This window comes from Microchirus variegatus (genome assembly GCF_963457635.1).
Source record: "Microchirus variegatus genome assembly, chromosome: 16".
NCBI lineage: Eukaryota > Metazoa > Chordata > Actinopteri > Pleuronectiformes > Soleidae > Microchirus > Microchirus variegatus.
This window is the reverse complement of record NC_139817.1, coordinates 529,151-555,958: the sequence shown is the minus strand read 5'-3', so window position 1 is coordinate 555,958 and position 26,808 is coordinate 529,151. Positions and strand designations below refer to the sequence as shown.

At 43.8% G+C, this 26,808-nt stretch overlaps 1 protein-coding gene across 2 annotated transcripts in view; it reads right to left on the bottom strand.

Annotated features, from left to right (window-relative positions):
- The window catches only part of celf2 (cugbp, Elav-like family member 2), a gene marked incomplete at its 5' end in the record, with an annotated part of 157,555 nt that overhangs the window by 43,865 nt on the left and 86,882 nt on the right, over window positions 1-26,808 (bottom strand). For both annotated transcript variants that reach the window (XM_083902154.1, XM_083902155.1), the window contains 2 exons: window positions 2,529-2,611; window positions 11,958-12,154. In XM_083902154.1, the coding sequence (XP_083758280.1) occupies window positions 2,529-2,611; window positions 11,958-12,154 (280 nt within the window). The remainder of the gene's footprint in view (window positions 1-2,528; window positions 2,612-11,957; window positions 12,155-26,808) is intronic.

The following is a 26,808-nucleotide window of genomic DNA, read 5'->3' as shown; positions in this document are numbered from 1 at the left end:
GCTAAAATCGGCTAAAATCGACTGGCACTTGACTTCAAAAAGCCTGAAACCAAACAACAACAACAACAACAAGCCAAGAGGCTGCAGGAGGCAACAGCAGCATCAGCAGCAGCAGCATTAGCATCAGCATCAGCAGCAGCAGCAGCAGCAGCAGCAGGGAAGCCCTAACATTTCGGAGGGAGCGAGCTGTGTTGCAGAAGAAGGCGATTTCATGTTCCTCTAAATCCTCAGACTGTGGCAGCGTTCCTCCCCGGGGCGTTTTTCACACCTCCAACACAGGATAAGTGGCTGATTCTGACTCTGACTCTGACTCTGACTCTGAGCGCTGGGAAAACACAAGAGAAACTCAACACACAAGCAATTAACACGGCGACTTCTGTGCAAAAACAACGCGCCGCGACGCGACGCCTCGCTCGCAAATCGGGAATCCGGGAAACGATCCCACATACGGCTCATACGGGGATTCACAGAATCCAGCGTTCTGCTGCTGCTGCTGCCCTGGAGAAACATTCACTGATCCAACTGACAGAAGCAAAGCGAGACTCAACTCATGAGGCTCCAGTTTACTGCTGCTGCTGCTGCTGATTCCGCTGCTGCTGCTGCTTATGATGCTGCCGGAGCCAAGCAGCGAGGACGCCGCCAACAGCCCGAGCTGTTTCCCAAAGATCTGGGGAGCCTTTAAATATCCGCACAGGACCTGGGAAGAGAGTGAGGATGTGAGGGAACGCCGACCTACTTCCTCTGTGATGGCTCTCCTGGGTCGCAGAGAGAGATAGAACAATAACGAAGAAGACATCGTTAGCATCCTTTGTAGCGAGAGGCTATAAACAGGTGCACAGACACTGAGTCACGACCGCAATCAGTGACCAGAGGTTCAGGTTCAGTCCAAACCAACGAGTTCTGCACTCGTAAAACACCCGAGTGCTAACGACAACGCTAGGTGAAGCCTAATGAAAAACCATCGTGGCGTGGTTTTCTACGCGGCACAAACACACAAACCCGTGTTCAGTGACCTGCTAGCAAACGCCACAAAACAACGTGCTAGCATGACGCGTAGTGACGCTACGGCGTGGCTGTTGGCAAGTCAGGCTAGCATCAGCGTGCTAGCTTGGCGTGTGGTGACGCTAACGAGCTCCACAAAACAACGTAGTTATCTTACCGCAAACTCTACAGTGAGGCTGTTAGCTAGTGTCCAGCGTGTTAGCTTGGTGATGATAATACAATTCCTACATAATTTGCATACTTTTACTCCACTTGGTTTTATACGTGACACAAACACACAAACCAGTGTTCAGTGACCTGCTAGCAAACACCACAAAACAACGTGCTAGCATGACGCGTAGTAACGCTACGGTGTGGCTGTTGGCAAGTCAGGCTAGCATCAGCATGTTAGCTTGGCGTGTGGTGACGCCATTAGCAACGTAGTTAGCTTACCGCAACCTCAACAGTGAGGCTGTTAGCTAGTGTCAGCTTGGTGATGATAATGCAATTCCTACATCATTAGTGTACTTTTATTGTACTTAATAAATTTTGTACTTTTATGAAATCATTTGTGTACATTTAACATATTAAATTGTGTACTTTCACTCCACTTGGTTTTATACACAACAAAAACACAAATCATGTCTCATGTTTCCACAAAACAACAAAAATGTTAGCATGACGCGTAGCGACGCTGTTAGCCACTGACAATCACAAATCAGGCTAACATCAGATGCTCACTAGCTCCACTCCCTCTGTTAGCCGCTAACAAACACAAGTTTGTCTTCTGTCCATAAAACCTGACCCGCTAACTGTTAGCCACAGACTTGCGTTAGCTTGGTGATGCTAACTCAGTCTACACAGTGAAAGTCAGCCGCAGAGAAACATGAGTTTGGCCGATGACGTGTTGTGACGTGTGTGATGTGTGTGTGTGTGTGTGTGAGTGTGAGTTAGCATGTAATGTTTAGCTTGTAGCTCACGTTTGTCGTCAGGAGACAAAACAGAACATTTGTGAAGAGAAAAACGAGAGTTTTTAAAGTGACAGGTGACAACGACAGGAAGCTTTTTATAGATGCAGCGAGAGCAGCAGGAGACGGCTGGAATAATGATGTCGAGAAACACACACACACACGCACACACACACACACACACACACACACACACACACACACACACACACACACACACACACACACACACACACACACACACACACACACACACACACACACACACACACAGAGAAACAAAAGTGTTTTAAAACAGAACAACAACTAGAAACTTCCAGAGTTTTCACACAAACTCACATCCAGACCTGGTTTCTTCACCTGCACGCACGCACGCACGCACGCACGCACGCACGCACGCACGCACGCACGCACGCACGCACGCACGCACGCACGCACGCACGCACGCACGCACGCACGCACGCACGCACGCACGCACGCACACACGCACGCACGCACGCACACACACACACACACACACCCTCCAGGGCTACATGCTGCTGTAAATGTGTGATAGAGGAGAATGGAGGACACACTCACCCCTGTTAAGGTCTTTATGTTGTGCAGTGCATTCTGGGCTTCAAGGGCGGCTTTCCTCGTATAAAACGTGACAAAACAGCAGCCTGGAGAAAGAGAGGGTGAGAGGGTGAGAGGGTGAGAGGGTGAGAGGGTGAGAGGGTGAGAGGGTGAGGCAACAAAGAGAGTTCCTCCTCTCTTCATCCTCTCAGCGTCACCTGTGGACACTGAGAGGATGTTAAAGACGACACATCTGGACTGAAAGGAAACACTCATTCATTCATTCATTCATTCATTCATTCAGCTCAGGACGAGTCCAAACACAGACATAAATCTGTTTGTGTTTATATGAGACACCGACAAGAAATATCAATAAATACAGATTTATCACTCTCCCACACCAAAGTCACTCACTCTCCTCACACCAAAGTCACCCACTCTCCTCACACCAAAGTCACCCACTCTCCTCACACCAAAGTCACCCACTCTCCTCACACCAAAGTCACTCACTCTCTCACACCAAAGTCACTCACTCTCCCACACCAAAGTCACCCACTCTCCTCACACCAAAGTCACTCACTCTCCTCACACCAAAGTCACTCACTCTCCTCACACCAAAGTCACCCACTCTCCTCACACCAAAGTCACTCACTCTCCTCACACCAAAGTCACTCACTCTCCTCACACCAAAGTCACTCACTCTCCTCACACCAAAGTCACCCACTCTCCTCACACCAAAGTCACTCACTCTCCTCACACCAAAGTCACTCACTCTCTCACACCAAAGTCACTCACTCTCCCACACCAAAGTCACTCACTCTCCTCACACCAAAGTCACTCACTCTCCTCACACCAAAGTCACTCACTCTCCTCACACCAAAGTCACTCACTCTCTCACACCAAAGTCACCCACTCTCCTCACACCAAAGTCACTCACTCTCCTCACACCAAAGTCACTCACTCTCTCACACCAAAGTCACTCACTCTCCCACACCAAAGTCACTCACTCTCCTCACACCAAAGTCACTCACTCTACCACACCAAAGTCACTCACTCTCCTCACACCAAAGTCACTCACTCTACCACACCAAAGTCACTCACTCTCCTCACACCAAAGTCACTCACTCTCCTCACACCAAAGTCACTCACTCTCTCACACCAAAGTCACTCACTCTCCTCACACCAAAGTCACTCACTCTACCACACCAAAGTCACTCACTCTCCTCACACCAAAGTCACTCACTCTCACACACCAACATCACTGGTTTTTCTCTATGGACTTTGGTGTGGGAGAGTGAGTGACTTTGGTGCGGGAGAGTGAGTGGTTCACAAACCTCTAACAGTTAAAGGTAAAGACGTGATCATGTTCTTAAAGATGGTTTTTATGTTGTCAATCATACGCTCTGTGGTTAAAAACAGTCGTTTATCGTCTTCACTTCTTTAAAGGTCTTATTTCAGGGTTAAGACCTGGTTTAAGGCTCTGAGTGCTGAAGGTTAACACACACACACACAGACACACACACACACACACACTGATGTGAAGCGTTGTGTGTGTGAGGCGTAAGTGTGCTGACTCTTAAACAGAAGTGAGACACTGCAGCGACGAGCTGTCAGGACCAGGATCAAAGACACACACACACACACACACACACACACACACACACACACACACACACACACACACACACACACACACACACACACACACACACTCACACACACCCTGGCTGCAGGGCGCCGCTACGCCGTGAGAATCATAATAAACACACACACATACACTTAGCGGCTAACATGTAGCGCTCACAGCTGACTCCGCCTCCTCCCCTTCCTCATTATCTGCTATCAGGTTGACTCATGCTAACTTATAGACATGAAATGATGACTCAGAGTTAGCCGTTAGCCACTAGCGCTGCTATCAGACGCTCTAACATGTGACTCAACTGAAATTATGACGACACATGACTCTTTCTGAGCTAGGACGGAAAGTTAGCATCGCACAGAGGTCGTGTTTGATTCATGTTCTCACTACAGTTAATCCAAATGACTTTGGTGTGGGTGAGTGAGTGACTTTGGTGTGGGAGAGTGAGGGACTCTGGTGTGGGAGAGTGAGTGACTTTGGTGTGGGAGAGTGAGTGGTTTACAAACTTCAGTTTACACAAAGAACTTCACAATTTTTTCACCACTTTCAGTGATTCAAAGTGCCTTTGTTTTGGTTTTTGTGTTAACAAAGACTGGAGGAGTGAATAAGAGTGAATAACGGTGAATATGAGTGAATGAGTGAATATAGTGAATAATAGTGAATATGAGTCAAAAATAGGCAATGAGAGTGAATATGAGTGAATGATTCTGAATATGAGTGAATATAGTGAATGATTGTGAATATAGTGAATAATAGTGAATATGAGTGAATGATAGTGAATATGAGTGAAAAATAGGGAATGATAGTGAATATGAGTGAATAAGGTAATTGATTGTGAATATGAGTGAATAAGAGTGAACATCAGTGAATGACAGTAAATAATAGTGAATATGAGTGAATAATAGTGACTATGAGTGAACATGAGTGAATGTCAGTGAATAATAGTGAATAATAGAGACTATGAGTGAATATAGTGAATGATAGTGAATAATAGTGAATATGAGTGAATAATAGTGAATATGAGTGAATGATAGTGGATAATAGTGAATATGAGTGAATAATAGTGAAAAATAGCGAATATGAGTGAATAATAGTGAATGATAGTGGATAATAGTGAATATGAGTGAATAATAGTGAAAATAGTGAATAATAGTGAATATGAGTGAATAATAGTGAATATGAGTGAATAAAGGAGGTGTAGGTGAGTAACAGAGGTGAACCCTGCAGATAAACTCAATCCAAATGTGTTTTATTAAAAGTGAGAGCAGAGGTTTTTATTTCACCTGCAGCTTCTTCTTCTTCATCATCATCACTCTCTTTTCTTCACACTGTTTTATTCTTCTTCTTCTGTCCGACCTGAGGCTTCAGTCAAACCACTGAGCGACTAAACTACACACGCACACGCACACACACACACACACACACACACACACACACACACACACACACACACACACACACAGTGTGTGAGTGACAGACGACAGAGCGTCAGAATAAAGGACGAGTCGAGCTTCTGAACAACGAGGGTTTGTTTTGGCGCTGGTTCTAATCCTGTTAGCACAGGAAGTGAGTCCAGCTCGCGGCGCTTCACGGCGTCGTCACAGCTCAATGGTTGAGTTTGGTGGAAAAAGCAGCAAAGTCACCGTCGGATAAATCCTCACAAACAACAACAACAACAACAATGAGAAGAAGAAGAAGAAGAAGAAGAAGAAGAACGGACCCTGACGTCCTGACATCAGCTCCACTGAGACTCAGGAAAACTGAATTAGAAGAAGAAAAAATAAACCACTGATGCAAGAAAATTAGTTAAAGTCACAAACTTTAAGTTTTATAAAGTTCATTCCTGCTCATTAACATAAACGTCAGTCTGGAAACTGAAGTCTATAAACCACTCACTCTCCCACACCAAAGTCCATAGAGAAAACCAGTGATTTTAGCTCACAGGGACACAGGAGCTGCTGGTCCTCTGCTGCCTCGTGTGGTCACTTTGTGTCACTGAGTTAAGTCTAAAGTAAATATTTTAAAAGCTGAATTCACTAAAATCAGTGAGTGACTTTGGTGTGGGAGAGTGAGTGACTTTGGTGTGGGAGAGTGAGCGACTTTGGTGTGGGAGAGTGAGCGACTTTGGTGTGGGAGAGTGAGCGACTTTGCTGTGAGTGAGTGAGTGACTTTGGTGTGGGAGAGTGAGTGACTTTGGTGTGGGAGAGTGAGTGACTTTGGTGTGGGAGAGTGAGCGACTTTGGTGTGGGAGAGTGAGCGACTTTGGTGTGGGAGAGTGAGTGACTTTGGTGTGGGAGAGTGAGTGGTTTACAAACTTCCGTTTACACAAAAAAAACCATGTCCTTAAGATATCGTAGACGACTTAAACTGACGTATACTGAGCGTTTCGTTGAAGTTACTCAGTCTAATCAGACCTTTCGTACACGTTTTAGCCTCTTATTTCTCGATGAACTCACGATTTCCACCACTTGCAACGAGTTGTTTGTCACCGCATATAGTAATTCTGTTGTTGACCGCAATAGAAAACAATTGCTGGTTCTCAGCAGCAGGGGGCGCTCACTCACTCACACACACACGTCATGAACAACCGTCAACTATCTCCTTTAAACACAGTAACAAAGTACCATCACTGTGTGAAATCACACCATTGTTCACAACCCAGCAACTGTGTGTGTGATGCTGTGGCATGAACACACACACACACACACACACACACACACACACACCTGCAGCTGCTCTCTAATTGGGCTCCCATAGCCGACTAAATAAATAAATAAATAAAACAAAATAGCGGCTAACGTCGAGTTAAAGCGATATAATTGGTCTCTGCTTTAGAGGAAAGAATGAAATAAATCAGCGGCTTCATCTCAGGTCGCTGCGTCTCTGCTGAATCCATCAGAGCGGATAATTGTGCTGGGCGGCGTCGACGCGGTGGAGCGGCGGCGCGGAGGAGGGAGCGCGAGGACGAGGACGACGCTTCAGAGCGGACGCTTCGGTCGAAGGTCTGCGGCGACGCAGAGAGACGAACCTCCTGTTTGTTTACTGCCTTCGTTTTAAGACGTTTTCAGGTTTAGAGATTTAAAATCAAACACCTGATGGAAATAACGTCTATTATCAGGTGATAAATAAACGTTTACCAGGACAAATATATAAAAACACAACTCAGGAGTCTGTAAACGTTATGTTTCCTTTGGATTGAATCATTTAACAGCGTCGGGTTTCATTGTTAGTGAAGGAAATCATGAGGTCCTGGGAAATTAAGAGGAAAAACAGGTGTACAAAAGGTCTGATTAGACTGAGTAACTTCAACAAAAGGCTCAGCTTTCAGGGAACTGAAGTTTGTAAACCACTCACTCTCCCACACCAAAATCACTCACTCTCCCACACCAAAGTCACTCACTCTCACACACCAAAGTCGCTCACTCTCCCACACCAAAGTCGCTCACTCTCACACGCCAAAGTCGCTCACTCTCACACGCCAAAGTCACTCACTCTCACACGCTAAAGTCACTCACTCTCCCAGACCAAAGTCACTTTCCTTTTTATTTAACTCAGTGACACAAAGTGACCACACGAGACAGCAGAGGACCAGCAGCTCCTGTGTCCCTGTGAGCTAAAATCCCTGGTTTTCTCTATGGGCTTTGGTGTGGGAGAGTGAGTGACTTTGGTGTGGTAGAGTGAGTGACTTTGGTGTGGTAGAAGTTCACGGTCTACGAACTTCAGTTTCCTCGTGGAAACTCGCTGAAATAAAACCAAATATTGTAAAATAACATATTAAGATTCACCTGAAACACTCGCAGCTGTAATTACTCAAACTTCCTCCAGGTGATAAAATTCAAATCAGGAGTTCATTTTTCTAAGAATCACAGGTTTCAGAAAGCGTCTTTTAGAAAAGTCTCAGAGTGAAGGTGAAGAACAGTTCAGCTGTGATTAAAGAGAGTGGAGATACAGTGCTTCACCAGCAGGGGTCACTGTGTGTTCCACTCAAACCTCGTCATTAATTCATGAATTCTGCCTCTCAGCTGTTGAAGGAGAATCAGTGTGAAACAACACAACTGCGACGCAACGCTTCTATTTCAGTGTTTAAAAGTGAGAAAACAACATAAATAAAGAATAATTCCACTCCACAGAGTCTGTGCTTCAGGCTCACGTCGAACCACTAATGACTTATTTTGCACTTCCACGTTGACGCCGTCACTCGCTGTTTAGCGCGTTTTCGCCCGTTTGTTGTCGACGGTCTTGAAAAAAGCGAGCGAGCGCCGAAGTTTTTCTGCTAACGAGCGACAACAACAAGAACAAGAGGGAAAAAACACAAACGTCTCGTTTTCCTCGTCCTGAAACTTTCCTCCTCGTCTCGGAGGCAACGGACAAAACCGTTTCGTTTACGGGGGGAAGAAACAATGAGTGCCTCTGTGTCGCCACCAGGGGGCAACGCAGCTAACTATTCAGCCCCAGATGAGCATTTTCAAACAACACGGACGTCACTAAATGACATTAAACACACACGGAAAACAGAGAAGCTGCAGTTTTTGTCCTGACGGCTGTGGAATTAGCGTCGTTCAGCGAGTGCAGACGAGGAAGTGTTTTATTTAGCTGCCAAAGATAAAAACAACAACAACAACAACAACAACAACGACAAGGACAAACTGATCAGATGATTCATTTCCTCTTCAAACGTCAAACTTTCTGTCCATGTAAACGTCCTCAGGACGCTACATCTAGTTAGTTTAACTTTCTACGACGTCTACGTCACGTTCACGTCTTTATCTCACTGTTAGACGGACTTTTGTAAACCACTCACTCTCCCACACCAAAGTCCACAGAGAAAACCAGTGATTTTAGCTCACAGGGGACACAGGAGCTGCTGGTCCTCTGCTGCCTCGTGACTCTATGGACTTTGGTGTGTGAGAGTGAGTGACTTTGGTGTGAGAGAGTGAGTGACTTTGGTGTGGGAGAGTGAGTGACTTTGGTGTGGGAGAGTGAGTGACTTTGGTTTGGGAGAGTGAGTGACTTTGGTGTGGGCGAGTGAGTGACTTTGGTGTGGGAAGGTGAGAGACTTTGGTGTGAGAGAGTGAGTGACTTTGGTGGGAAAGTGAGTGACTTTGGTGTGGGAGAGTGAGTGACATTTATTTCAAATGTAACCGGTTTTTTTCAACGTAAAACATACATCATAAAGTGCGAAACCGTGTCGTGTACCACCTAGTGGATAACACATGTTACTGCAGGGACATAATAAAGTCCTAGCGTTCATTTCTAACAATAAACCCTTTATTTTATTTCGTTTGCAGACGACAGACGAGTGTTTGTTTGCTTCTCTCACTTCATTTCCTCTCGTCTCATTGTCACAGGTAAATCCAGTCTGAGTCCGTGATTGACCAAACGTTCACCGTGAAATATGAAACATCTACGTTTTCTATCTTCGTAAACTCGCCGCACGATAAAACCAGCGCCGCGTAAATTAACCTCTATCCCGTTATTTCAAATGTAACCGGTTCATTTTAACGCAAAAGAATATGTTATAAACAACAAAACCGCGTCGTGTGCCACCTAGTGGATAACACGAGTTACTGCAGGGACATAATAAAGTCCTCGCGTTCATTTCTAACATCAAACCCTTTATTTTATCGCGTTTGCAGACGACAGACGAGTGTTTGTTTGCTTCTCTCACTTCATTTCCTCTCATCTCACACTTGAGATTCACAGTTTTACAGTTGGACGACGTCGCCGTCCTCCTCCTCCTCCTCCTCTTCCTCCTCCTCCTCCTCGCTCTCTCTCCTCTCTCCTCGCCGTCTCTTTACCTTCCTCCCACTCTCTCCGTCTCATCACGAGTGTCATCAGCCTCCACTCGGCGTGATGCCCGTTAATATGGCAGCGCTATTGTCTCGCCGCCTCTCTCCTCGCCGCCGTCTCCATTGTTTGCTCTCGCACTCGACAAATTCATCAAAAGGGTAAAAAAATAGAAGTGAGAGGAACGACAAAAAAGAAGAGGTGGGAACGAGAGAAAATAGCTGTAGATCTGTCAGTTTTCACACAATCGCCTGTCGCTGTGAGGGAGTGACGTCTTTGTCTTTAAACGGTGGAGTGAATGTGCGTCGTCTTGTGTCGCTGAGCACATTTAGCATTCGTTTGGTCGCAAACGCACGGACAAACTCAGACTCCCAGCATCCTCTGTGTCTGAGGGCGGAGTTAAGATAAGACCACGCCCTGACAGTGTCCACCTTGTTTCTCGCAGTTTCACAACTAAACATTTTAGTGGTGGGCACGTTAACGCATTAACGTTAGCGACGTCAACATTAACGCATATTAACGCATGACACGATCCTTGTTCAGGACGAAAGCATCGTCCTGAACAAGGATCAGTTGAAAATATTTGAAAAGCTCTTAAGGAATAATTTTCATGAATTTTTGAAAATCATGAAATTATGCATTTGCCCTGATGCACTTTGACAGTGAGCTGACTTTCTTCACGAAAACAAAAAGTATCTCAGAATGACTTGAAATTCACCATCATAATAGTCAGCATCACCCTGAACAAGGATCAGTTGTAAATATTTGCATATCCCTTAAGGAATAATTTTCATGAATTTTTGAAAATCATGAAATGATCCATTTACCCTGATGCACTTTGACAGTGAGCTGAGTTTCTTCATAAAAACAAAAAGTATCTCGGAATGACTTGAAATTCACCATCATAATAGTCAGCATCACCCTGAACAAGGATCAGTTGAAAATATTTGAAAAGCTCTTAAGGAATAATTTTCATGAATTTTTAAAAATCATGAAAATTATGCATTTACCCTGATGCACTTTGACAGTGAACTGACTTTCTTCAAAAAAACAAAAAGTATCTCGGAATGACTTGAAATTTACCATCATAATAGTCGGCATCGCCCTGAACAAGGATCAGTTGAAAATATTTGCAAATCTCTTAAGGAATAATTTTCATGAATTTTTGAAAATCAGGAAATGATCCATTTGCCCTGATGCACTTTGACAGTGAGCTGACTTTCTTCAAGAAAACAAAAAGTATCTCGGAATTACTTGAAATTCACCGTCATAATAGTCGGCATCACCCTGAACAAGGATCAGTTGAAAATATTTGCAAATCTCTTAAGGAATAATTTTAATGAATTTTTGAAATTTATGAAATTATCCATTTGCCCTGATGCACTTTGACAGTGAACTGACTTTCTTCTCGAAAACAAAAAGTTTCTCGGAATGACTTGAAATTCACCATCATAATAGTCTTCATTGCCCTGAACAAGGATCTGTTGAAAATATTTGCAAATCTCTTAAGGAATAATTTTCATAAATTTTTGAAAATCAGGAAATTATCCATTTGCCCTGATGCACTTTGACAGTGAGCTGACTTTCTTCATAAAAACAAAAAGTATCTCGGAATTACTTGAAATTCACCATCATAATAGTCAGTATCGCCCTGAACAAGGATCTGTTGAAAATATTTGCAAATCTCTTAAGGAATAATTTTCATGAATTTTTGAAAATCAGGAAATGATCCATTTGCCCTGATGCACTTTGACAGTGAGCTGAGTTTCTTCAAAAAAACAAAAAGTATCTCGGAATGACTTGAAATTCACCATCATAATAGTCGGCATCACCCTGAACAAAGATCTGTTGAAAATATTTGCAAATCTCGTAAGGAATAATTTTAATGAACTTTTGAAATTTATGAAATTATCCATTTGCCCTGATGCACTTTGACAGTGAGCTGAGTTTCTTCTCAAAAACAAAAAGTATCTCAGAATGACTTGAAATTTTTGAAATTCATTCAATTCATGTGTGTGTGTTGGTACCTTTGCTCTGTGGAGGGTTCTGGCTGCGATCTCGGAGGATGTTGATCTGGTAAACGGCTCCGTACGGTTCAAACAGCTCCTTCAGCTCCTTCTCCGACCAGGAGCGTGGAATCTGACCCACAAACATCTTGATGGCGTCCGGGTCCGGCTGATCCGAATGCTCCAGCGCTCCGTTCATCTTCCCGGCCGTGCCGTTACTGCAGAACAGAGACCGAAAAACAAACGTCAGGAAAACCTTCTGGCACCGAACGAAAACTTCGACACCAACGTTTTTGGTCTTTTGTTCCAGAAATGACCATATTTGGAAGAATGGGGGTGGAGCCTCATCCACTGCATGGCCACACCCCTCAATCAGCTGATTATGCAAATCTCTGTTACTCAAAAATACAGACATGTTTTATAACGACCGACTGACACCAAGACGTTCATTCAGTCATTTCACCATAAACGTCAACTTTTCCTGGTTTTATACGATATCGCGATATTTCAGTCACCAAACGATATCATCACGCGATTATAGTCACTATATGATATCACGATATTTCAGTCACCATACGATATCACGATATCAACAAGATATTTCAGTCACCAATAGATATCACAATATCATCAATGTATTTCAGTTACCAAACGATATCACAATATCAACACGATATTGCAGTCACCATACGATATTTCAGTCACCATACGATATCACGATATTTCACTCACCATACGATATAATCACGATATTTCAGTCACCATACGATATCACGATATCAACACGATATTTCAGTCACCAAACGATATCGCAATATTTCAGTCACCATACGATATCATTACGATATTTCAGTCATCAAACGATATGACGTTATTTGAGTCACCATACGATATAATCACGATATTTCAGTCACAATATCATCACAATATTTTTTCATGATACAATATCGGGATATTTCATTTCTGTGTGACATAGATGTATCGAACATAGATGTGTCTAACATAGATCTGTTTTACATAGATCTGTTTTACATAGATCTGTCTTACATAGATGTGTCTAACGTAGATCTGTGTGACGTAGATGTGTCTAACATAGATGTGTCTAACATAGATGTGTCTAACGTAGATCTGTGTATAATAGAGTCTGTGCTCTGTGTTTGTCCTGAGGATTTAACAAAGTCTTTCATCTCGACAGAACTTTCTTCTTCTTCTGTGGTCAAAACTGACGAGGTGTGTGTGTGTGTGTGTGTGTGTGTGTGTGTCCTGAGGCTGGGATTAAGTGGTTGAGTGGATCCTCTCTCTCTCTCTCTCTCTCTCTCTTCTTTTCTGCCTCTCTCTCTCAATTTGAGCCAATTGTTTGTCTTAATGGTTTAACTTTAGCTTCATCACTTCAGTGTCACATCTCAATGTTACATGAGGTTAGCCTAGCTTAGCATAACACACACACACACACCTGAACGGTTACACCTCGTCAGATTCATACGTTTGTAAGTTCTTTTTTTCCACACAAACACAAACAGATCAAAGAAAAAAAACCAACACATTTTCAAATTCAGACTAAACGTCACATGACCTCCTATAAAATAATCGGCTAAAATAACCACAACATTCTTCGTTTCTCAGTTTCCCGCCAAAAACCTCACAGACTCATTCACCTGGACGTAACAATGACCGAGGCTCCGCCCACCACGCTACATTCACTCAGTCATTCCACGGCTGAGACGCCGCGGCTGCTTTGATGAAGCTAACGGCTCTGAGCGACAGTGAGGAGGTGAAACTGTGTGTGTGTGTGTGTGTGTGTGTGGTTGCCATGGATACGTGGCGTTACATGTGGCGCCGGGGAAACAATCAGATAAATGTCACAGTCGCTAATGAAGCTGCACCGGTGCCCTGACGCTCAGCTAGCTCAGCGCTAACGAGCTACCGCACACCGCCGCACGCTAATGAGACAACACACACACACAGATGTATGACACGTGTGTGTGTGTGTGTGTGTGTGTGTGTGTGTGTGTGTGTCATATTCTGTGTTTTTCATGTCTCATATTTTTCTGTCAGGGAATAAAGTCTTTAAATAAACAGCAAAAATGAAGTGAAAATCAGATTTTTCACAGTTTTCACGTCGTTATTTTGGATGATTTGTAAAAAAGTAATTTCCTGGTTTTTAAGTGTTAGAATATATTAAAATATTTGTGATGTTGATTTAATGTTTTATTCTATTTTTAGCTGCTGCATTTTAGTTTGTTACACTTTAACTTCAGAGAGAGCCGACATGGAATTATCTCTGTGTGTGCGTGTGTGTGTGTGTGTGTGTGTGTGTGTGTGTGTGTGTGTGTGATAGAGGAAAAGTCAGGGAAGATGAATTTAAGCATCTTAAAGCTGCAAAATCCGGGCAACAGCAAAATTCAGTCACAGCGCTAACACATGCTATGTTACACTGTTAAAAAAATGCTGCGTCACGGCGCTAACACATGCTATATTACACTGTTGAAAAATGCTGTGTCACACCACCAACACGTTGTGTTACACTGTTGAAAAATACTGCGTAACAGCGCTAACACATAATAAGCTACACTGTTAAAAAATGCTGCGCCACAGCGCTAACACATAATATGCTACACCATTAAAAATGGTGCGTCACAGCGCTAAAACGTGCTAATGTTACACTGTTGAAAAAATACTGCGTCACAGCACTAACACATAGTATGCTACACTGTTAAAAAATGCTGCGTCACATCGCTAACACATGCCATGTTACACTGTTGAAAAATACTGCCTCACAGCGCTAACTAATGCTATGCTACACTGTTAAAAAATGCTGTGCGGACATTAAAACCTGCCATATCACAACATTAAAATGTGCTCTGTCACCGTGCTAGCATAGGTTGTGCAACACTGCTAAAATATGCTGAGTCATGGCGTTAAAACAGGTGTTTAAAAAGACACGAGGAGGAGGAGGTGACGTTTAGCTTAAAAACTGTGGACGACTTCTTTGCAGACGACATCGCTCCCTACGTTACTTTAATGTTTTATTCTATTTTTATTAGCATTTTAGTTAGCATATTTTGTGTGTGTGTGTGTGTGTGTTTGAGGGCAGAGGAATTAAAGCGTCTTAAAGCAGCAAAATTCCATCATAATCTTTTGCAAACTTCTTCTTCTCCTTCCTCCTCCTGCTTCCTGTATCCTGTTGCTATGGAAACAGGATGTCGTGCGCGCGGGCGTCTCGCGCCCCGTCGCAGAAATAAAAGCCTCCACTTCCTGCGTCACCTGCCGCTCGCCTCAGTCGGAGCTTTAATGAGAAACAGCTTGTTTGTGTTTGTGAGTCCGTGTGCGATGAAATGGCAGCAGCGCTGATTGTCTGGCAGCTCGCGCCGCGGCTGCTTCCTGCCAAAAGTCATCATCTGAGTTGCCGGCGGGGATGATGACCCATTTGACTAATGCCTCTCTGCAAAGACGGGCCAGCGGCGCCGGTCCAAAGACCAGAGGGGAGGGGCGGGGAGGGGAGGGGGCGGGGGCGGGGCCAGAGAAACCACAGCAGGTCAGTGACCTTCACCAGCTGAGCTGAAACCATGTCATTATTTCAGTTAGCGGACGACGCTAACGTATCGGCGGACAAAAGGCGACAATAACCATCTCATTTTTACGTGTTTTACTTAAGTTATGCTACCTAAAAAAACAAAAACCCTGATTAGAGCAATCGACAATTGCCGAGTCGCTGCGTTAAAACACGTCGCATTTTCTCCCGTTCCACGCTCGATCAAACGCTCAATCAAATTTGCCTGTCGGGTAACAAATGTAACGAGGAGGAAGAGGAAGAGGAGGAGGAGGAAGAAACTGCCGAAGACAAAACACCAGAGTGTTTCTGCACAATTGTGTTCCCATCGTGAGCGAAACTTCACGGTGTTTACGGCACAAAGGTTAGCGTTAGCGTTTGAATTCTGCTGCTGTTTGCACACGAGGAGACGATAAAAAAAAACGACAGCACCTGAACGCAGCATCACACACACACACACACACACACAGGCGGTGGTGTCAGCAGAGAGGATGCTGGGAGAAAAAGTGAAGAGGGTCAGGTTGAACACAGACAGGAAACACATTTATTGGCCACTGACAGAGGGCAGTGTGTGTGTGTGTGTGTGTGCGCACGCACGTGTGTGTGTGTGTTGTCGTTGAACATGTGTTCGCTCTCGTTTCGACTGTAATTTCCCTCGTAGATCATCTCGTCTGTGTGTGAGAGTGTGTGTGTGTGTGTTTGACCCCTCAGGCTGCACACACACACACACACACACACACAGTAAGTGGCTGAAGTGTGTGTGAACCTGACAATAACAAACACACACAGCAGCATCAGTGTAGAGAGAGAGAGTTCAACCTGCTGACAGCTGTTTGTCCTTCCTTTCCTTCCTTCCTTCCTTCCTTTCCTTCCTTCCTTCCTTCCTTCCTTCCTTCCTTCCTTCCTTCCTTCCTTCCTTCCTTCCTTCCTTCCTTCCTTCCCTACCCAGGGTCACGACCTCCACAGTGAATCAAACCTGATCAGTCTGTTCAACATTCTCTCTGAGGAGGACGAGCGTATGCTGACATCTGCTGACTCATTATGCACCTGTGTGTGTGTGTGTGTGTGTGTGTGTGTGTGTGTGTGTGTGTGCGCGTGTGTTCCAAACACAAACGTTTGAGCCATAAATTCAATTCAATTCAATTAAATCTGGAGTGATTCCGGTTTACGAAAGTGAGTTTAAAGCTTTTAAAAACAGGTGAAAAAGTAACATTAACGTCATGATAACGATGATGTAATCGTTACACAACACTGTTCTGTTACAGACGCACAACAACAATCACGTGTGTTTTCTCTCTAGTGTATTTTTTAACGCTTGAATCGAGACGTTTTTCCTCAGAATTCCTGCTGTTTTTTTTCAGAACAACAACAACAACAACAACGATTCTGCTTTTGTAAAGAAGCTGTTTTTTTTGCAAATTGTCAACAAGATAGATTTTAGAATTTTAGGAAGATTTTGGAATTTTAAGAAGAATTTTCAACTTTACACAGATTTTAGAATTGTTTTTGGAATCACAGGAAGATTTTGGAATTTTATGAAGACATTGTAATTTTAAGTAGATTGAAAAATTTTGAGAAGATTTGGGATTTTTATGTAGATTTTGGAATTTTAAGAAAAATGTTGAACTTTGCGTAGATTTTGGAATTTTAAATAGATTTTGGAATTCCAAGTCAATGAAATCCTCATCTTCGTCTCTGTGTTTGTTAAACATCGTCATCTTCACCGACAGCTTCTTCTTCTTCTTCGTCTCCAAAGCTGATAAATAAAAATTAAACCCTCAATTTGTGTTAAATTGAGTGGATCTGCCCTTTAACTGTCCATCACTGTCTCTGTGGACAGGTGCACACACACACACACACACACACACACACACACACACACACACACACACACTTTAGACGAGCAAACACTTTAGCGCCGGTGTTAGCCACAGCTCATTGCTTCTGAATGGGGGCTGCGCTAACAGGCTAGCGCCGCGGTAGCGCAGCCTATTGATCCGTGAGAGAGAGAGAGAGAGAGAGAGAGTCCCTCTGTCTCTGAGGACATTAGCATGCATGAGCGGAGACCATGCTAATGGGACAATACACAGAGGTGTGTGTGTGTGTGTGTGTGTGTGTGTGTAAATACACTCGGAGAGGCTAACACACTGCTGTTAGCTCGGCTGAACTGTGTTTGTGTAAATGTTGTTGCCTTCAATTACATCACAAAAAATGAACTCAGATTAAACTCTTTTCCTCCTTTGCCACTAGAGGGCAGTACTTTTTAAATGTTCTAATTAGTTTTCCAGGCACAAAAAGAGAGGGGGCGCTATATGACTTTATTTTCATGTCCTTTCTATGAGAAGCTAAAGCAGCAAGACTGCATGTTGTTGGCTATTTTATGCGTTAAAGAAGCTAGTTTGTGCGAAAGTAAATACATTATTTACGAACCCATGCTGCTAGCTGTTACAAAAGTAGCAGCTAGTAGCCTGGTTTTGGTCACATTGATGTTTGACATTAGCAGCTACTGTATGTACTACATTAGCCAACTGTAGCTAAAGTCAATCACAACTACAGTAGCAGCATTAGCGGGCAAAGTCTACGAGCTAAGAAACAAAGTCTATGAGCTCACAAACAAAGTCTGCAAGCTAACAAACAAAGTCTACAAGCTAACAACAAAGTCTACAAGCTAACAAACAAAGTCTACAAGCTAACAACAAAGTCTACAAGCTAACAAACAAAGTCTATGAGCTCACAAACAAAGTCTGCAAGCTAACAAACAAAGTCTACAAGCTAACAACAAAGTCTACAAGCTAACAAACAAAGTCTACAAGCTAACAACAAAGTCTACAAGCTAACAAACAAAGTCTACAAGCTAACAACAAAGTCTACAAGCTAACAAACAAAGTCTACAAGCTAACAAACAAAGTCTATGAGCTAACGAACAAACGGAGATTATTTTAACATCACAGGTTGAGATTATTTCGTCTTTACAGTAAAAAAAAAATCACTTTGTGTTTGAGCTGAAGCTAAAAATAAAAACCTGCTCAGTGTTTTTAGACCACGACGACGACGCTATATTTAGCCACGCTACGTTTTCAGGTCATGATGAAGACACGCACACACACACACACACACACACACACACACACACACACACACACACACACACACACACACACACACAGACCTATATTCAGTCATCTGCTCTCCATCCCTCTAAATGTTTAATGAACCATATTCTCTCTCTTTCTCTGGATGAGGTTTGAATGTTGATGAAGAAGAAGATCAGGTCCAGACCTCCTCTTCCTCCTCTTCCTCCTCTTCCTCCTCTTCCTCCTCGTCTAAACTCGTCTCTGAATGCTTGTATAATTCACGGTGTTTTGTTTGTTTTCCCGTCTTTAACCACATGAGGGAAGCAGCGTTAGCATTAGCGTTAGCATCATCATCAGTGATGGCGGCGCTGATCCAGCTCATAAGAGCCTCTAATGTAACCTGGCAAACGTTTGTTGGCGCGAGGGAAATGTGTGAAAACAGCGTTTGTGAACTCACTTTTATTGTTCAGACACAAATTGACTTTGATTGGCTTTAATCCACTGAACTCGTCTTCATCAGAGGGAAAAAAACCCACTGTCTTTATCTTTATTTTTGCTTTAAAACCAGAATAAGAAGCTGTTATTTTTTTCCTCTTAAAACGGCTTTTTGTAAATGTGTTGTTGTGTTTGTGAATTTTCATTAATGGGATCGAGGAAAAGTTCAAATTCTGAAGGTTTTTAAACGTTGAGAAGAATTAGTCAGATTTTAGCCACTTAAGATTAATCCATCTACGACGTCTTTAGAACGTGTTCACGTCTTTATTTCACTGTTAGACAGACTTTAACAACAGGAAACTGAAGTTTGTAAAACACTCACTCTCCCACACCAAAGTCACTCACTCTCCCACACCAAAGCCCATAGAGAAAACCAGTGATTTTAGCTCACAGGGACACAGGAGCTGCTGGTTAAAGTTAAAGTCTATGAGCTAACGAACAGTCTACAAGCTAAAATAGTCTACGAGCTAACAAACAGTCTACGAGGCTAATAAAGTCTACGAGCTAACAAACAAAGTCTACGAGCTAACGAACAGTCTACAAGCTAAAATAGTCTATGAGCTGATAAAGTCTACAAGCTAATGGACAGAGTCTACAAGCTAACAAACAAAGTATACAAGCTAACAAACAAATTATACAAGCTAACAAAGTCTACAAGCTAACGAACAAAGTCAACGAGCTAACAAACGAAGTTAACAAGCTAACGAACAGTCTACAAGCTAAAATAGTCTATGAGCTAACAAACAGTCTACAAGCTGATAAAGTCTACGAGCTAACGGACAGAGTCTACAAGCTAACAAACAAAGTATACAAGCTAACAAACAAATTATACAAGCTCACAAAGTCTACGAGCTAAAATAGCCTACGAGCTAACAAACAAAGTCTACGACCTAACAAACAAATTATACAAGCTAACAAAGTCTACAAGCTAACGAACAAAGTCAACGAGCTAACAAACAAAGTCTAAGAGCTAACAAACAAAGTCAACGAGCTAACGACCAAAGTCTATGAGCTAACGACCAAAGTCTATGAGCTAACAAACAAATTATACAAGCTAACAAAGTCTACAAGCTAACGAACAAAGTCTATAAGCTAACAATAGACTTTGGCAGAGTGAGTGGTTTACAAACTTCTGTGTAACAGTGAAATAAAAACATGAACGTGTTCTTAAAGACGTCGTAAACTCAACTGTTGTTGTTTGTGTTCACGACTTAAACTTAGATTTAATTAACATTTAACTTGACCGGATTTATTAATAAAGTAAAAGTGAAAGTGACTCTCAGGAGATGAAGAGAAGCAATCTGCATAAAAACACTGTGTGTGTGTGTGTGTGCGTGTGTGTGTGTGTGTGTGCGTGTGTGTGTGTGTGTGTGTGTGTGTGTGTGTGTGTGTGTGTGTGTGTGTGTGTGTGTGTGTGTGTGCGTCTCACTCTCAGCTGCAGGACTTCACATTTTCCCGAGGCTTCTTCAAAACACACTTCACAATTCTGTCTGCTTTCCAAACTCATTACTTTAGGAGGACAAATCAAACCGAGCGCATTAATGTGTGTGTGCGTGTGTGTGTGTGTGTGTGTGTGTTAATTAGCATGATGCTGCTCTAATTAACGGCCTATGAATCTTCACGCTGTGTACGGATCAAGGTCAAACACCTGAGCGGCCATTTTCTTCATCGAATTATAGACTTTTAATGTAAATATTAGCATCACTGACCTGAGCTCAGTGTGTGTGTGTGTGAGTGTGGGGGGGGGGGGGGGGGGGGGCGGGGTTAATGACCTCACAGACTCACTTTACTTCACCACAGTTGATTCTGGCAGAATTAACACATTATTTATGACTCATTCCAACACTTTGTTGTGGAGAAATATTCCATTAATTTGCGCTAAATTCTCAAATTACTTCTTCTTCTCGTGTCGCAGCCTCTTCAGTTTGTAAATTCAATTTATGTCTTTGAGCCGCGAGCTGAAGTCTGAAGATGTTTTTATTCTTAAGAGCAAAGAGAGTGAAGTGTGTGTGTGTGTGTGTGTGTGTGTGAATACAGGCTAACACACTGCTGTTAGCTCGGCTAATGCGTGTTTGTATAAATGTTGTTGCCTTCCATTACATCAAAAAACTCAGATTTTACTTTTTTTCTTTAGCCACTAGGGGGCAGTACTCTAATAAATGTTCAAATTAGTTTTCTCAGCACAAAAAGAGAGGGGGCGCTATGCTACTTTATTTTTATGTCCTTCCTATGAGAAGCTAAAGCAGCCAGACACCATGTTGTTGGTGTTTAGCAACGACATTAGCAGCTACTATAGCCAGACACCATGTTCTTGGTGTTTGACATTAGCATGAGCAGCTAATGTAGCCACACCGCATGTTGTTGGTGTTTTACATTAGCAGCTACTGAAGCCCAACACCATGTTGTTGGTGTTCGAAGTTAGCATTAGCAGCTAATGTAGTCAGACAGCATGTTGTTGGTGTTTGATGTTAGCATTAGCAGCTACTGTAGCCAGGCAACATGCTGTTGGTGTTTAGCATTAGCAGCTACTGTAGAGCCAAGATGCTGTGCCATTTGCACTGGGCATTAGCAGCTATTTTATGTGCTAAAGTAGCTAGTTTGTCGCGACATCTCGCTAAAGTAGCAGCTAGCAGCCTGGTTTTGGTCACGTTGGCGTTTGAGTTCACTTTAGTGAAAATGTAAAACGTAAAGTTACGAGTTTCACGCGTCACAGTCTCTCACTTCCTGCTTCCTGTTGCTAGTTTTTGTCGTTAATCGCAGACGTGCTTTTAAAAAAAAGTCTCTACAATTTCATACGTACACACTCGTGTTTTATTAGCTGTCGGACATTTTGTTACAGATGTCGTTTGTTCGCAGTTTTGCTCGAGCTCAACAATCAATCGCGGGGTTTTTTTTCTTCTACTCGCATCAAAACATCGCCGGCGTTCGGTCGAACCAAGAGTTTCCTCCTTAAACCGCAAAAATCTGACGTTCGGTCTCCGAATTTTGATCAAAGTACTTTAGAAAAACAAACCGAACCCGAGAGAAAATGTGTTCCTGATCGTTAAAAAACCACGTTTGGTTAGAAAACCCGAGGCTTTAGAGCGTCGAAAAACCGCCGCCACGACCACAAAAACGTCAAAGTTTGTCCAATAAACTCCAGGAGAAACTGCTCAGATCTGCTGATTCTTCAGAGTTCATCACAGTTACATTTAAAACATGCTGGATTACAGAGCGACAGATGTGACGTTCTGCTTTCTTTTCTCTGTGAAACGTCAAAGTGAAACAAACGCAGACTGAAATCCGACCGCGTTAAAACTCAGTTTGACTTAACGCTTTTCCCGAGGTGTCGGAATCCGTCTGCGCCGCCGTGAAATCCATTTTTGAACAAACGCGTTACGTCGAATAAAGCGAAATAAACAAACCGTGACTCAGCAACTCTGTGTTTGAAAGGTTAGCGCCGTAAACTGTACTGTGTGTGTGTGTGTGTGTGTGTGTGTGTGTGTGTGAGTGTGTGTGTGTGTGTGTGGACAAAGAGAGCAATCGCACACCAACAGATCAATACTCTGGATCCATTCTGGTTTGTTAAGAGTAATAGACATGGATTTAAACGTGGGAGAGCGAGAGAGAGAGAGAGAGAGAGAGAGCGAGAGAGAGAGAGAGAGAGAGAGCGAGGTAACGGATTTAAAGCGACGACACTCAAACATCGTGAACGGCTAACGGGGTTTTTCTGCTGCACAAGAAAAATCACCTCCATTATGTAACGACTGTAATCATTTCTGCTGAGAAAGAAGAGGCTACGACGGCGCTAACAGTAAATTACACTGAACACCACTAGCTGCTTTTAAAGTGTGTGTGTGTGTGTGTGTGAGAACACCGCTGAAATTTAACTCGGCTTCTTAAATGTGAATATTTTCACGTTTCTGTCATTTTTCAGCTTCTTAAATGTGAATATTTTCACGTTTCTGTCATTTTTCAGCTTCTTAAATGTGAATATTTTCACGTTTCTGTCATTTTTCAGCTTCTTAAATGTGAATATTTTCACGTTTCTGTCATTTTTCAGCTTCTTAAATGTGAATATTTTCACGTTTCTGTCATTTTTCAGCTTCTTAAATGTGAATATTTTCACGTTTCTGTCATTTTTCAGCTTCTTAAATGTGAATATTTTCACGTTTCTGTCATTTTTCAGCTTCTTAAATGTGAATATTTTCACGTTTCTGTCATTTTTCAGCTTCTTAAATGTGAATATTTTCACGTTTCTGTCATTTTTCAGCTTCTTAAATGTGAATATGCTCTCGTTCACATGTGTACTCACACATTAAATCACTGTTCACAGCTGCTTTTAAAGCCTGTGATAGTTTGAGGTGAGAGAATGATGGAGTGTGTGAACGCCGCTGAAATTAAACTGGGGCTCAGGTGAGAAAGAAGAGGAGGAAGAGAAGAACGCCCAGAGGACGAGATGATGAAGAACAATTCCAAAAAAGAAAGAGAGGAAGAAGAAGAAGAGGGAAATGGAAAAGGAGGAAACAGAGGAAGCTGACGGGAAGATTGAGAGACGGTGAGATTGATGGAGTGTAATGATGGAACACATGGAGGACGAGACAAGAGAGACGTGAACGTCAGAGGCCATTACTCATCTGCTCACACACACACACACACACACACACACACACACACACACACACACACACACACACACACACACACACACACACACACCTCTATCACATCATGTCTCCTGTTTATGTAACGTTTAAATTTCGGCTGGATTTACGACGCTAGCGCAGATATAACAAATATCGCACTTCGCTAAATCATGTTCCGAGCGACGGCAAGAAACCGTTTGCTTTCGGGAAAATAAATTCCCCTTGTGACGTCTTTGCGCGTAAAGACGCCGAAAACTACGTTTTACGCAGTAACACACACACACACACACACAGGCTCAGATCATAGCTAGTGCTGCATGCTAATCCTGTTCAGATGAAGACGCTAAGCTAAGCACAGGCTGACAGCCATATGGAGGGAAACGGCGCAGGAGGCTAACGCTAACTGCAGCGTCGCCACACACACACACACACACTGATCCCAGCTCCATGCATTTGGGTATTTGAGAGTATTAAATGACTAGGTGTGTGTGCGTGTGTGTGTTTGCACTCATAAAGGAATTTGACAATCACGCTAACACGCGCCGCGAGCCAGGCTAACGTCTGGAGAACAGAAGACGCCGCGCGACGTAAAGTTAAGTTGAATATTTTCTGGTTTCTTTGCTTCATGAAACAAAAAAAATCATTTAAACTTAGTTTGTGGATAAAAACGAGACATTTGAGAAGTTTTAGGACCAAAATGTTATTAATCTACAGATTAAATATGAACACATTAATAATTAAACACTTAATACGACAGAGAGAGAGAAAAGTGTGTTTGAATGCGATCATTACTGAGAAACATGAGGATGTTGTTGTTGTTGTCGTCGTCAGGTTGTGTGAAGGTTGTGTGAAGGTTGACCTCTGACCTCTGAGCAGCAGAAACACTCATGTTATTACAGTGAAGACTCTTAATGACAGCAGTGAACTCACCGAGGACGAAGCTCTTTAAAGGTTTTTAAAGGAGAAAAAACACTCAGCGTGAAACACATGAGCGCTAACTGTCTGAGAGCAGCACTTACCCACAAACCACCTGTCAATCACCGCCGCCCACAACTGTCACTCACTCACACACACACACACACACACACACACACACACACACACACACACACACACACACACACACACACACACACACACACACACACACACACACACACACACTCCTCCAGCTGCTAATTACAACCACATCGGTCAAACTACACACCAACAACCTTCAGCTAAATAAAACCACAGCTAGCACAAGTTAGCATAAACAACGCCGTCACCAAACCCCCTCCTCACTCACTGCCCAGACACCAAACCCCCTCCTCACTCACTGCCCAGACACCAAACCCCCTCCTCACTCACTGCCCAGACACCAAACCCCCTCCTCACCCGCCGCCCAGACACCAAACCCCCTCCTCACTCACTGCCCAGACACCAAACCCCCTCCTCACCCGCTGCCCAGACACCAAACCCCCTCCTCACTCACTGCCCAGACACCAAACCCCCTCCTCACTCACTGCACAGACACCAAACCCCCTCCTCACCTGCCGCCCAGACACCAAACCCCCTCCTCACCCGCCGCCCAGACACCAAACCTCCTCTTCACCCGCCGCCCAGACACCAAAACTCCTCCTCACTCAACTCCCAGACACCAAACCCCCTCCTCACCCGCCGCCCAGACACCAAACCTCCTCCTCACTCACCTCCCAGACACCAAACCCCCTCCTCACCCGCCGCCCAGACACCAAACCCCCTCCTCACTCACTGCCCAGACACCAAACCCCCTCCTCACCCGCCGCCCAGACACCAAACCCCCTCCTCACCCGCCGCCCAGACACCAAACCCCCTCCTCACCCGCCGCCCAGACACCAAACCCCCTCCTCACTCACTGCCCAGACACCAAACCCCCTCCTCACTCACTGCCCAGACACCAAACCCCCTCTTTCTCCCTCCAACAATTTTCATGTTTCTGTCATTTTTCAGCTTCTTAAATATTTCCCATATTAAAAATCTGATATAAAAGTTGATTTAACTTTACTTTCACGTATGTAATATGTAGTTATTACTACTTATTCTTACTATAAACATCATACTGTATATATTTACTGCAGTAAAACTCTGGTCAAACCTTTACAAAGGCAGTCGTTGACTTGTTAACTTCTCTTTAACATGAACCTGATTCTGTTTCCTTTTCTCTGACATTTACACTGAAACGTTTCTTCACTGAGATTAAAATTAGCATCAACTGCGAAGGTTAAAGGAAGCAATTAGTGTGTGTGTGTGTGTGTGTGTGTGTGTGTGTGTGTGTGTGTGTGTGTGCGTGTGTGTGGACGACATGTCTGTGGGTTAAGACAGAAGGAGAATTCTGAGGAAAGATATTCATGGATCTCTTTAAAATGCAGAGCCTCTGCCTCCTCCTCCTCCTCCTCCTCCTCTCTTCCTCCTCCTATCTTCTTCCTCCTCCTCCTCTCTTCCTCCTCTCCTCCTCCTCCTATCTTCTTCCTCCTCCTCTCCTCCCCTCCTCCCTTCCTCCTCTCTTCCTCCTCCTCTCTTCCTCTTCCTCCTCCTCTCCTCCTCTCTTCCTCCTCCCCTCCTCGCTTCCTCCTCCTCCTCTCTTCCTCTTCCTCCTCCTCTCCTCCTCTCTTCCTCCTCCTCTCCTCTTCCTCCTCTCCTCCTCCTCCTATCTTCTTCCTCCTCCTCTCTTCCTCCTCCTCCTCTTCCTCCTCCTCTCCTCCTCCTCCTCTCCTCTTCCTCCTCCTCCTCTCTTCCTCCCTTCCTCCTCTCTTCCTCCTCTCCTCCTCCTCCCCTCCTCTCCTCCTCCTCCTCCTATCTTCTTCCTCCTCCTATCTTCTTCCTCCTCCTCCTCTCTTCCTCCTCTCCTCCTCCTCCTATCTTCTTCCTCCTCTCTTCCTCCTCTCCTCCTCCTCCTATCTTCTTCCTCCTCTCTTCCTCCTCTCCTCCTCCTCCTATCTTCTTCCTCCTCTCTTCCTCCTCTCCTCCTCCTCCTCTCCTCTCCTCCTCCTCCTCCTCTCCTCTCCTCCTCTCTTCCTCCTCCTATCTTCTTCCTCCTCCTCCTCTCTTCCTCCTCCTATCTTCTTCCTCCTCCTCCTCTCTTCCTCCTCTCTTCCTCCTCCTATCTT